At 45.1% G+C, this 13,532-nt stretch overlaps 1 protein-coding gene across 1 annotated transcript in view; it reads right to left on the minus strand.

The window, feature by feature from the left end:
* Positions 1-236: 236 nt before the first annotated feature.
* LOC110503155 (von Willebrand factor A domain-containing protein 5A) overlaps positions 237-13,532 on the minus strand; it is a 46,896-nt gene continuing 33,600 nt past the window's right edge. The window contains exons 10-18 of the mRNA XM_036961293.1: positions 10,850-10,929; positions 6,318-6,432; positions 6,027-6,185; positions 5,725-5,828; positions 3,460-3,710; positions 2,934-3,086; positions 2,032-2,189; positions 1,028-1,151; positions 237-756 (exon numbers count right to left, since the gene is read on the minus strand). Coding sequence (XP_036817188.1) covers positions 677-756; positions 1,028-1,151; positions 2,032-2,189; positions 2,934-3,086; positions 3,460-3,710; positions 5,725-5,828; positions 6,027-6,185; positions 6,318-6,432; positions 10,850-10,929 — 1,224 coding nt within the window. The 3' untranslated portion in view covers positions 237-676. The remainder of the gene's footprint in view (positions 757-1,027; positions 1,152-2,031; positions 2,190-2,933; positions 3,087-3,459; positions 3,711-5,724; positions 5,829-6,026; positions 6,186-6,317; positions 6,433-10,849; positions 10,930-13,532) is intronic.

Consider the following 13,532-nt stretch of genomic DNA (forward strand, 5'->3'; position numbering starts at 1 on the left):
GTGTTTCCTCCGACACATTGGTGCGGCTGGCTTCTGGGTTGGATGGTGCTGTGTTAAGAAGCAGTGCGGCTTGGTTGGGTTCTGTATCGGAGGACGCATGACTTTCAACCTTCGTCTCTCCCGAGCCCGTACGGGAGTTGTAGCAATGAGACAAGATAGTAGCTACTAAACAATTGGATACCACGAAAAAGTGGTGAAATTTAAATAAAATAAAATAGATGAAATGACCAATCAACATCATATGATTTTAAAGGACAGTGTTACATGATCACACAGGCACTCATCTAGCTTTCCATTTTACCAAGCATTTTGGATAGTGATGACAGTGATGATAGTGATGACAGTTAACAGTTAACACATTGTTTCCAGTAGCCTATTGAATTGATAACCAAAGCAAAGTCTGACAAGTATAGCTGTATATGTAATACATAGATTCATGTTGATATGTTAATAACAACCAATACATTGAGATACATAAGTGCCCCTACATTAAATGACAGTAGGCTAATATAGGTGAGAGGTTGATAATTAGGCTTGTTCAGACCGGGACAGTAGCTAGTTCCACCATGTTGCTTTGAGGAGGGGACCAGGAGCAGGTTGGGTTGTGTGTATATCTGACCCCAGGCAGAGTAGCAGGAGCGTGGGGGACAGAGAGAGGACAGGCAGTGTGAACCTCTCAGAGCCCCAATGTGTCTTTCTGCACCTGGCAACCCAAAAGGGTGTTTCCAGCCTGGACACACTCGGACACACTGGCCGCTGAAACACACATCACCAGGACAGGTATCATGAGAGATATTGTGGAATCATGGGGACAAGGGTGGGCAAAATGTATCCTCAAACACTTGTTAGAAGACAAAATACCACCAACATTGTATTGTGAATGATTGATTATACTCACAATAGAGAGATTAAGTAATAGAGTGGATCCCAACCAGGAAATTGCTTTCACGAAACAATTTATTTCCAATCAGGTTAGATGAAGGCCAAAATTTTAGATGCCAGGACTATGAGAGTGAGCTATAGCTACCTTTCTGAGCCTGGATCCATGATACTGCCTTCAAGGCCAGAAACTGCCACTCCTCCTGAGCCTCCATCTTGAACCCATAGAGCCATACCAGGGCTAGAACCGTGGCCCACACCTCCTGGTCCACCTGAGAGAGAGAGAACAGAACAGAAAGACAGACGGGGAGAGAGAGACAGACCGACAGACCGACAGACCGACAGACAGACAGACAGACAGACAGACAGACAGACAGAGAGAGTGACAGACAGAGAGAGCGACAGACAGAGAGAGCGACAGACAGAGAGAGAGAGCGACAGACAGACAGACAGACAGACAGAGCGACAGACAGACAGACAGAGCGACAGACAGACAGACAGAGCGACAGACAGACAGACAGAGCGACAGACAGACAGAGAGAGAGAGAGAGCGACAGACAGACAGAGAGAGAGCGACAGACAGACAGACAGAGAGAGAGCGACAGACAGACAGAGAGAGAGCGACAGACAGACAGACAGACAGACAGACAGACAGACAGACAGACAGACAGAGAGAGAGAGAGAGACAGAGAGCGACAGACAGACAGAGAGCGACAGACAGACAGACAAACAGACAGACAGACAGACAGACAGACAGACAGACAGACAGAGAGAGAGAGAGCGACAGACAGACAGAGAGAGAGCGACAGACAGACAGACAGACACACAGACAGAGAGCGACAGAGACAGAGAGCGACAGACAGACAGAGAGCAACAGACAGACAGACAGACAGACAGACAGACAGACAGACAGACAGACAGACAGACAGACAGACACACAGACAGAAAAAGAGAGTAAGGGAAAGAGAACGAGAGAGATGATGAGAAAGAGAGGAAACAGGCAGAAGATAAGGATACTGAGACATGGGAATCATGGTGAGATTCAGTTCAATGGTCATCATGCCGTTGTCCAGAGCTGATGGTCATTCTACAGAATATACGTGCAGATAGTCTGTGTGATTTCAGAGTCTTAGTTTATTTCTGTGGACCTACCGGTGCAGGCTTTGGCTTGGCCACTTCCTCCTCAGTCTTCCCCAGTACCTCAGCCAACGCTGCCTCCAGGACCCAGGAACCAGAGGCCTTCTGGAGGGAGATCAGCTGGAGGAGAGTGTCCTTCACAGGATTAGAGGATGTGGCTGGACAGTCTAAGTCTGATGGGACAGGACAACAAATAGTCAGAACGGTGACAACTGACCAAAACGTTTTTTACCTAATACCTAAACATTATAGCACCAGTGGCTAACTGGGTCACCCAAACCCTAAAAACAGTGGTAAAGTCCTTGTACTGGGCTTGAGTAATACAATCACAATAAATGGATACGCTTTGGGGAGTATCAAACTGTGTTACCTGTTATTCACATGGGAATTGTACTTGAAATGAGGTTAACACAGATATTAACCCTTTGCAAGAGTCTTGGTCACAGTCTAATAATTCAGGTCTCCAAACCAGAAAACTAATGTAAATGGGTAATGTTTGTTTTGTACATTCCTATCAACAAAAAAGTCTATCAATAGCAGATCATAATTCAATATTACAATTCAATACCCAAAATAATTCAACATTTACAATGTTCTTTCCAACATTTCTGTAAAAGCCATGATGTGAAAAGGAAAAAAATATAGAAAATGTGTATTGTCAATTCCGGATATTGTCAAATGTAATTATTATTTGAATTGAACCTGAAATGAATAAAGACATGTAGTTTCATCTAAACATGCAGCCTTTAAACATGAACCCATCAGATCACAATCTAAATACAAATGAACAGGGATCGTATTAACAGGGTTCAGTCAAAATATGATTAACTCATAATAGTGATAGGAAGCATATTGAAATAGAGGCATGAGCATGAGTCATGCAATTTGTTTCATAACCAAATAGACTCAGTGCTTACCTTCACTATGAAGCTTACTCATTTTGCTAAACTTTGACCTTAATCCTAGGGGACCCATATCAGCTTGGACATTGAAACTCATCTTTTTGGGCATAGACATGTTCATAGCCGCACCATACACCGTCCTCCTGGACATGGAGGTTTTTAAAAATGCTGAGAAAGAAACACACAGGTCACTGGGTTACAAACAAAGGAAAACACACAGAACACATTTATAAATAAACACTGAGGCTTACATGTGCAGAGGGCACAGTTTGTGACACTGCAGCTCGGGTTACCACTTATTTATTTGGGGCAGCAGGGAACCTAGTGGTTAGAGCGTAAACGAAAGATCGAATCCCCGAGCTGACAAGGTAAAAATCTGTCGTTCTGCCCCTGAACAAGGCAGTTAACCCACTGTTCCTAGGCCGTCATTGTAAATAAGAATTTGTTCTTAACTGACTTGCCTATTTAAATAAAATGTAAACATTTGTATACATATATTTTGTGCTGTTTACACAATATCTGCATAAAATCATTTCCTTACACCGACGCTGTTGTTTCACAGACACAGACACACTTGGCGTGGGGACTTGTCTGAGTAGCATTGGTCCTTGCACAGCCTCTCCATCTACTTTGTGGACAGCGATGAAGGCAGTAAAGACACTGCTCACTCCTGATTGGACGCTGAGCTCTACCACCTTCTCTTGCACTCCCTTCTTCTTCCCATCCCCCTGTCTCTCTTCCATCTCCAGGGAGCGGATCAGGGTTCGAGCCCCCAGCCTGTGGATGGTCAGTCTGGAGAGGAGGGATAGAGAGATTAAGATGGTGGAGTGGGGGAGAGAAGGGATAGAGAGATTAAGATGGTGGAGTGGGGGAGAGGAGGGATAGAGAGATTAAGATGGTGGAGTGGGGGAGAGGAGGGATAGAGATATTAAGATGGTGGAGTGGGGGAGAGGAGGGATAGAGAGATTAAGATGGTGGAGTGGGGGAGAGGAAGGATAGAGGGATTAAGATGGTGGAGTGGGGGAGAGGAGGGATAGAGAGATTAAGATGGTGGAGTGGGGGAGAGGAGGGATAGAGAGATTAAGATGGTGGAGTGGGGGAGAGGAGGGATAGAGAGATTAAGATGGTGGAGTGGGGGAGAGGAGGGATAGAGATATTAAGATGGTGGAGTGGGGGAGAGGAGGGATAGAGAGATTAAGATGGTGGAGTGGGGGAGAGGAAGGATAGAGGGATTAAGATGGTGGAGTGGGGGAGAGGAAGGATAGAGAGATTAAGATGGTGGAGTGGGGGAGAGAAGGGATAGAGAGATTAAGATGTTGGAGTGGGGGAGAGGAAGGATAGAGGGATTAAGATGTTGGAGTGGGGGAGAGGAGGGATAGAGAGATTAAGATGGTGGAGTGGGGGAGAGAAGGGATAGAGAGATTAAGATGTTGGAGTGGGGGAGAGGAAGGATAGAGGGATTAAGATGTTGGAGTGGGGGAGAGGAGGGATAGAGAGATTAAGATGGTGGAGTGGGGGAGAGGAGGCATAGAGAGATTAAGATGGTGGAGTGGGGGAGAGGAGGGATAGAGAGATTAAGATGGTGGAGTGGGGGAGAGGAAGGATAGAGGGATTAAGATGTTGGAGTGGGGGAGAGGAGGGATAGAGAGATTAAGATGGTGGAGTGGGGGAGAGGAGGGATAGAGAGATTAAGATGGTGGAGTGGGGGAGAGGAGGGATAGAGATATTAAGATGGTGGAGTGGGGGAGAGGAGGGATAGAGAGATTAAGATGGTGGAGTGGGGGAGAGGAGGGATAGAGAGATTAAGATGGTGGAGTGGGGGAGAGGAGGGATAGAGAGATTAAGATGGTGGAGTGGGGGAGAGGAGGGATAGAGAGATTAAGATGGTGGAGTGGGGGAGAGGAGGGATAGAGAGATTAAGATGGTGGAGTGGGGGAGAGGAGGGATAGAGAGATTAAGATGGTGGAGTGGGGGAGAGGAGGGATAGAGAGATTAAGATGGTGGAGTGGGGGAGAGGAGGGATAGAGAGATTAAGATGGTGGAGTGGGGGAGAGGAGGGATAGAGAGATTAAGATGGTGGAGTGGGGGAGAGGAGGGATAGAGAGATTAAGATGGTGGAGTGGGGGAGAGGAGGGATAGAGAGATTAAGATGGTGGAGTGGGGGAGAGAAGGGATAGAGAGATTAAGATGGTGGAGTGGGGGAGAGGAGGGATAGAGAGATTAAGATGGTGGAGTGGGGGAGAGGAGGGATAGAGGGATTAAGATGGTGGAGTGGGGGAGAGAAGGGATAGAGAGATTAAGATGGTGGAGTGGGGGAGAGAAGGGATAGAGGGATTAAGATGTTGGAGTGGGGGAGAGGAGGGAAGGAGAGATTAAGATGGTGGAGTGGGGGAGAGGAGGGATAGAGAGATTAAGATGGTGGAGTGGGGGAGAGGAGGGATAGAGATATTAAGATGGTGGAGTGGGGGAGAGGAGGGATAGAGGGATTAAGATGGTGGAGTGGGGGAGAGGAGGGATAGAGAGATTAAGATGGTGGAGTGGGGGAGAGGAGGGATAGAGAGATTAAGATGGTGGAGTGGGGGAGAGGAGGGATAGAGAGATTAAGAGGGGAGGATTGATGATGGGATGGGGGTACCTACTAAATGTATCAAATCATACAACATAGATGAAATGCATTAGTAGTGCTGGCACTGTTTCTGTTAATGGAGCGTCATGGCAGTCTTGTCTGTAAGTGGTGGCACATTCCCTTAATGTATCTGACCAAGGCATGCACACCGTAAACAGTAAAAAACAGTGCTGTTTTTACCCAGTGTCTTCTGCAGGCTTGAGACTGAAGCTCAGCTGGTTCTCAACAGGCTGCTCAGCCAGGTTGTACTTCACTGTCACTGAGCCCTCTGTGTCCCCTGAGCTCTGAGATAAGGAGATAGGGAAAGAGAAAGACAGAGAGACAGAACGATATAGAGAGAAAACAAGGAAATATGGGGTTGAGTGAAACACGTGGACCTTGACCAAACAAATAGTTATGACCTTTCCAGTGCCCTTTGAACATTGACATACTGTATGTTAAACAATATCAACACTCATAACAGGAGAAGGCAGAGCCCTAACCTTCCCAGTGAGCTGGGCATACAGCAGTGCCCTCTGACCCTGGAAGAGCACTCTGATTGGTGGAGACAGAGGGGTGACAGACACCCCCTTTGGGACATTCCACTTGACTGAGATGTCCACCACAGCCGGCTGCAGGGCAAACCGGAGGGACTGCATCACCTGAGGGAGGGAGGGAAGAGGGAGAGAGAAGAAGCGGTAGAGAAGAAGGCAGGTGATGAAAACACATTTCTAACCAATACAGCCCTCTTTACATATGCACACACACACTTTCCCACCCTCTTACTCTCTTACTTTGGGCTGCATCCTGTCCTGTCCTGTGATAAACTGTGAGTGCCCTCCACCCTGCTTGGCCACCCCAGAGATGAGAGCAGAGCTGGCCCCCTCTCCAATCCCAAAGGAGAAGCACCTGGCAGGGACACACCCAGGGAAACAGTATTATTGTTGTTGTCAAATACCAAAATAAGGCTATCAAACAAATCACTGGTATCGTTTTCTTGTGCTTGTGGGCTGACTGAATTAAAACATAACTGTACAGGAAGAATCATCAATACAGAAGCTTTTGTTTTCTCACAGGGGTGAAAAACCCCTAACCTACATAATCCCCCACACTGCTGCCCACAACCAGATTGGATAGGTTTACATTAGATTAAGTTTAACAATGTATCTTTTGAGTCAAAAAGACCAGTGGTTAGAACCTTGTAGACAAAGATGGCTTTACTTTCCAGACAGGTGCAATGGCCTCTGTTACAAACTACAGTGGGGCAAAAAAGTATTTAGTCAGCCACCAATTGTGCAAGTTCTCCCACTTAAAAAGATGAGAGAGGCCTGTACATCATCATAGGTACACTTCAACTATGACAGACAAAATGAGGAAAAAAATCCAGAAAATCACATTGTAGTATTTTTAATGAATTTATTTGCAAATTATGGTGGAAAATAAGTATTTGGTCAATAACATAAAGTTTCTCAATACTTTGTTATATACCCTTTGTTGGCAATGACAGAAGTCAAACGTTTTCTGAAAATCTTCACAAGGTTTTCACACACTGTTGCTGGTATTTTGACCCATTCCTCCATGCAGATCTCCTCTAGAGCAGTGATGTTTTGGGGCTGTTGCTGGGCAACACGGACTTTCAACTCCCTCCAAAGATTATCTGTGGGGTTGAGATCTGGAGACTGGCTAGGCCACTCCAGGACCTTGAAATGCTTCTTACGAAGCCACTCCTTCGTTGCCCGGGCGGTGTGTTTGGGATCATTGTCATGCTGAAAGACCAAGCCACGTTTCATCTTCAATGCCCTTGCTGAAGGAAGGAGGTTTTCACTCAAAATCTCACAATACATGGCCCCATTCATTCTTTCCTTTACACGGATCAGTCGTCCTGGTCCCTTTGCAGAAAAACAGCCCCAAAGCATGATGTTTCCACCCCCATGCTTCACAGTAGGTATGGTGTTCTTTGAATGCAACTCAGCATTCTTTGTCCTCCAAACACAACGAGTTGAGTTTTTACCAAAAAGTTATATTTTGGTTTCATCTGACCATATGACATTCTCCCAATCTTCTTCTGGATCATCCAAATGCTCTTCAGACGGGCCTGGACATGTACTGGCTTAAGCAGGGGGACACGTCTGGCACTGCAGGATTTGAGTCCCTGGCGGCGTAGTGTGTTACTGATGGTAGGCTTTGTTACTTTGGTCCCAGCTCTCTGCAGGTCATTCACTAGGTCCCCCCATGTGGTTCTGGGATTTTTGCTCACCGTTCTTGTGATCATTTTGACCCCACGGGGTGAGATCTTGCATGGAGCCCCAGATCGAGAGAGATTATCAGTGGTCTTGTATGTCTTCCATTTCCTAATAATTGCTCCCACAGTTGACTTCTTCAAACCAAGCTGCTTATCTATTGCAGATTCAGTCTTCCCAGCCTGGTGCAGGTCTACAATTTTGTTTCTGGTGTCCTTTGACAGCTCTTTGGTCTTGGCCATAGTGGAGTTTGGAGTGTGACTGTTTGAGGTTGTGGACAGGTGTCTTTTATACTGACAACAAATTCAAACAGGTGCCATTAATACAGGTAATGAGTGGAGGACAGAGGAGCCTCTTAAAGAAGAAGTTACAGGTCTGTGAGAGCCAGAAATTTTGCTTGTTTGTAGGTGACCAAATACTTATTTTCCACCATAATTTGCAAATAAATTCATAAAAAATCCTACAATGTGATTTTCTGGATTTCTTTTCTCATTTTGTCTGACATAGTTGAAGTGTACCTATGATGAAAATTACAGGCCTCTCTCATCTTTTTAACTTGCACAATTGGTGGCTGACTAAATACTTTTTTGCCCCACTGTATATTGAAACCAGTTAGGGACAGTTCCCAATGTTTGAAAATATTCTCAATGACCATCCCCTTTTATATTTTTCCATATGTACACATTTTCGGTATTAAAACTTCTTAGGGCTGCAATCCCGTCAACGGGATCGATATGACAACAGCCAGTGAAAGTGCATGGAGCCAAATTCAAAACAGAAATCTCATAATTAAAATTCCTCAAACATACATGTATTTTATACCTTTTTAAAGGTAATCTTGTTGTTAATCCCACCACAGTGTCCAATTTCAAATAGGCTTTACAGCGAAAGCACCACAAACGATTATGTTAGGTCACCACCAACTCACAGAAAAACACAGCCATTTTTCCAGCCAAAGAGAGGAACAAAAAAAAAGCACAAATAGAGATAAAATGAATCACTAACCTTTGATGATCTTCATCACACTCATAGGACTTCATGTTACAGAATACATGTATGTTTTGTTTGATAAAGTTAATATTTTTATAAAAAAAATCTCAATACACATTGGCGCGTTACGTTCACTAGTATCAAAAACATTCGGTGATATTGCAGAGAGCCACATCATGTTGCAGAAATACTCATTATAAATTTCGATGAAAATACAATTGTTAGACATGGAAATATAGATATACCTCTCCTTAATGCAACCGCTGTGTCAGATTTAAAAAAAAACTTGACGGAAAAAGCTAACCATGCAATATTCTGAGAAGGGCGCTCAGAAAAAAATAATTCTCTGCCATGTTGGAGTCAACAGAAATCAGAAATAACATTATAAATATTTCCTTACCTTTGATGGTCTTCATCAGAATGCACTCCCAGGAATCCTAGTTCCACAATAAATGTTTGATTTGTTCGATAATGTCCATTATTTATGTCCAAGTAGCTACTTTTGTTTGGGCGTTTAGTACACAAATCCAAACGCTCGTGCAGGTCCAGCCAAACGTCGGACAAAAACTTCAAAAAGTTATATTACAGGTCGTAGAAACATTTCAAACTAAAGTATATAATCAATCTTTAGGATGTTTTTATCATAAATCTTAAATAACGTTCCAACCGGAGAATTCCATTGTCTGTAGAAAAGCCATGGAACGCAGGTCGCTATCATGTGAAATGCGCATCACCAGGACCTGGCTCTCTGCCAGATCACTGACTCAAAGAGCTCCCACATCACCGTAGAAGCCTCATTCAAGTTTCTAAAGATGGATGATATCTAGTGGAAGCCTTAGGAAGTGCAACATAACCAATATCCCACTGTGTATTCGATAGGGGCTGGGTTGAAAATCGAACAACCTCAGATTTCCCACTTCCTGTTTGGATTTCTTAGGTTTTTGCCTGCCATATGAGTTCTGTTTTACTCACAGACATAATTCAAACAGTTTTAGAAAGTTCAGTGTGTTTTCTATGCAATACTACTAATAATATGCATATTTTAGCAACTGGGACTGAGGAGCAGGCTGTTTACTCTGGGCACCTTTCATCCAAGCTACTCAATACTGCCCCTGCAGCCATAAGAAGTTAATGCAAAAATAATGATTTCCACCACAAATACCTGTGTTTATAAATATGTATATCATCTTTACTACTGCAGCATGTTTTGTGGCAAAGTGAATGGCACGCAGGGCTACGGGCCAGCAAGGTGAGCTGCGCTCCCTCTCCCTGCCCGTCTCATTACACTACGATCAGAGCCGGTTGCAGACAATGATCAGCAAGAGGAAATCTGATTTTTGCGCGCAGCTTGGAAGGGACATTGCTCACTACCCTCCCCTGCGCCCAATAAAAACACCACTACCCTCCCCTGCACCCAATAAAAACACCACTACCCTCCCCTGCGCCCAATAAAAACACCACTACCCTCCCCTATGCCCAATAAAAAAAAAAACAACCCTCCCCTGCACCCAACAAAAACACCACTACCCTCCCCTGCGCCCAATAAAAACACCACTACCCTCCCCTGCGCCCAATAAAAACACCACTACCCTCCTCTATGCCCAATAAAAAAAAACACAACCCTCCCCTGCACCCAACAAAAACACCACTACCCTCCCCTGCGCCCAATAAAAACACCACTACCTCCCCTGCGCCCAATAAAAACACCACTACCTCTCCTGCGCCCAATAAAAACACCACTACCTGCCCTGCGCCCAATAAAAACACCACTATCCTCCCCTGCGCCCAATAAAAAAACCACTATCCTCCCCTGCGCCCAATAAAAACACCACTACCTGCCCTGCGCCCAATAAAAACACCACTATCCTCCCCTGCGCCCAATAAAAACACCACTACCTCCCCTGCGCCCAATAAAAACACCACTATCCTCCCCTGCGCCCAATAAAAACACCACTACCTCCCCTATTGTGGACAACTCCCCCATAACAGTAATTTTAGAACTGTCCCGTACCTTTCAGGTGGGAGGTAACAGAGTTATTTAAAGCAGGGCTCCCATAGCTAGGTAATGATAGGGGAAACAGTGATTGTGGGCCCACCTGTGAGAGCCGGCATTTGCCTTCACCAGATCCAGCACTTCCTTGGTGTTCCCCACCTCACCGTCAGTGAACAAGAAGAGCTGAGGACAACAGAGAGGGTATGTTCATCATGTGTTAATGTTAAATAAGGTACATGCAGCCCCTGGGGCATCAGGTAGCCTAATGGTCAGAGCATTGGGTCAGTAACCGAAAGGTTGCTGGATCGAATCCCTGACATGACAAGGTAAAAATCAGTCGTTCTGCTCTTGAACAACCACAGTTCCCTGGTAGGCTGTCATTGTAAATAAGATGGTGTTCTTAACTGACTTGCCTAGTTAAATAGAAGGTTAACAATAATTTTTTAAACATGCAGCCCTGAAGTATACAGAGTATGTTTCCTCAGTAACCAAAAACACAGGTCTATTTGCTGTCCCAGTAAGAAAGGCATGGTAATATAAATACCACACACTCAAAAGATACTGTTTGGTTGGATGTAACTAAACATGCCATTGTAGTGGAGTGCATGAGTAGCGGACATGAGTCAGTCATGGTCATGTGATGAGGTAGCCCCGCCTGCGAACTTAAAAAAAAAAAAAAAAACCCTAATAACTAATATTGATAACCATTTACACTACCGGTCAAAAGTTTTAGAACACTTACTCATTCAAGGGTTTTTCTTTGTTTTTACTATTTTCTACGTGGTAGAATAATAGTGAATACATCAAAACTATTAAAAAACACATATGGAATGCTATAGTGTTTTATATTTTAGATTATTTAAAGTTGCCACCCTTTGCCTTATTGACAGCCTTGCACACTCTTGGCATTCTCTCAACCAGCTTCACCTGGAATGCTTTTCCAACAGTCTTGAAGGGGTTCCCACATATGCTGAGCACTTGTTGGCTGCTTTTCCTTCCCTCTGCAGGCCGACTCATCCCAAAACCATCTCAATTGGGTTGAGGTCGGGTGATTTTGGCGGCCAGGTCACCTGATGCAACACACCATCACTCTCCTTCTTGGTCAAATAGCCCTTACAGAGCTTGGAGGTGTGTTGGGTCATTGTCCTGGTGAAGTGTGCCTTGAACTCTAAATAAAATCACTGACAGTGTCACCAGCAAATCACCCCCACACCTCCTGCATGCTTCACGGTGGGAACTACACATGCAGAGATCATCCGTTCACCTACTCTGCATCTCACAACACAACATCTCACATTTGGACTCAGACTAAAGGACAGGTTTTGCTCCCATGATGTGGAGTATCTGATGATAAGCTGTAGACCACACTATCAACCTAGAGGGTTATCTGCATTTCTCGTAGCTGTCTACATACCACCTCAGACCGATGCTGGCACTAAGACTGCACTCAATGAGCTGTATTTAGCCATAAGAAAATAGGAAAACACTAATCCAGAGGCAGCACTCCTAGTGGCCGAGGACTTTATTGCACATTTCTATCAGCATGTTAAATGTGCAACCAGAGAGAGAGAAAAAAAAACTCTAGACCACCTTTCCTCCACACACAGAGAAGCGTAACAAAGCTCTCCCTCCATCTGACCATAATTCTATCCTCCTGATTCCTGCTTAAAAGCTCAAATTTAAGCAGGAAGCACCAGTGACTTGGTCAATAAAAAAGTGGTCAGATGAAGCAGATACTAAGCTACAGGACTGTTTTGCTAGCACAGACTGGAATATGTTCCGGGATTCTTCCGATGGCATCAAGGAGTATACCACATCAGTCAATGGCTTCATCAATAAGTGCATCAATGATGCCCCCCCCCAACAGTGACCATACATACATGCATACGTCTTCACTGACATTTTCAACCTTTCCCAGTCCATGCCACCATAGACCCTGTGCCCAAGAACACGAAGGTAACCTGCCTAAATGACTACCGACCCGTAGCACTCACCTCTGTAGCCATGAAGCGCTTTGAAAGCTGGTCATGGCTCACATCAACACCATTATCCCAGAAACCCTAGACCCACTCCAATTTGGATACTGCCCTATCAGATCCACAGATGATGCAATCTCTATTGCACTCCACACTTCCCTTTCCCATCTAGTCAAAAGGAATACCTATGTGAGAATGCTATTAATTGACTACAGCTCAGCGTTCAACACCCAAAGCTAATCAAAAGCTAAAGACCCTGGGACTAATAACCTCCCTCTGCAACTGGATCCTGGACTTCCTAACAGGCCGCCCACAGGTGGTAAGGGTAGGTAACAACACATCCGCCACGCTGATCCTCAACACAGGGGTCCCTCAGGGGTGCGTACTCAGTCCCCTCCTGCACTCCCTGTTCACTCATGACTGCACAGCCAGGTACGACTCCAACACAAGAGTGATCACTGACAATGACGAGACAGCCTATAGGGAGGAGATCAGAGACCTGGCCGTGTGGTGTCAGGACCACAACCTCTCCCTCAATGTGATGAAGTCAAAGGAGATGATTGTGGACTACAGGAAAAGGAGGACCGAACACGCCCTCATTCTCATCGATGGGGTTGCATTGGAGCAGGTTGAGAGCTTCAAGTTCCTTGGTGTCCACATCAACAACCTAACATGGTCCAAGCACACCAAGACAGTCGTGAAGAGGGCATGACAAAATCCTATTCCCCAGGAGACTGAAAAGATTTGGCATGGGTTCTCAGATCCTCAAAAGGTTCTACAGCTGCACCATCGAGAGCATGGTTGCATCAC

The sequence above is a fragment of the Oncorhynchus mykiss genome, chromosome 24 (genome assembly GCF_013265735.2).
Source record: "Oncorhynchus mykiss isolate Arlee chromosome 24, USDA_OmykA_1.1, whole genome shotgun sequence".
NCBI classification, from domain to species: domain Eukaryota; kingdom Metazoa; phylum Chordata; class Actinopteri; order Salmoniformes; family Salmonidae; genus Oncorhynchus; species Oncorhynchus mykiss.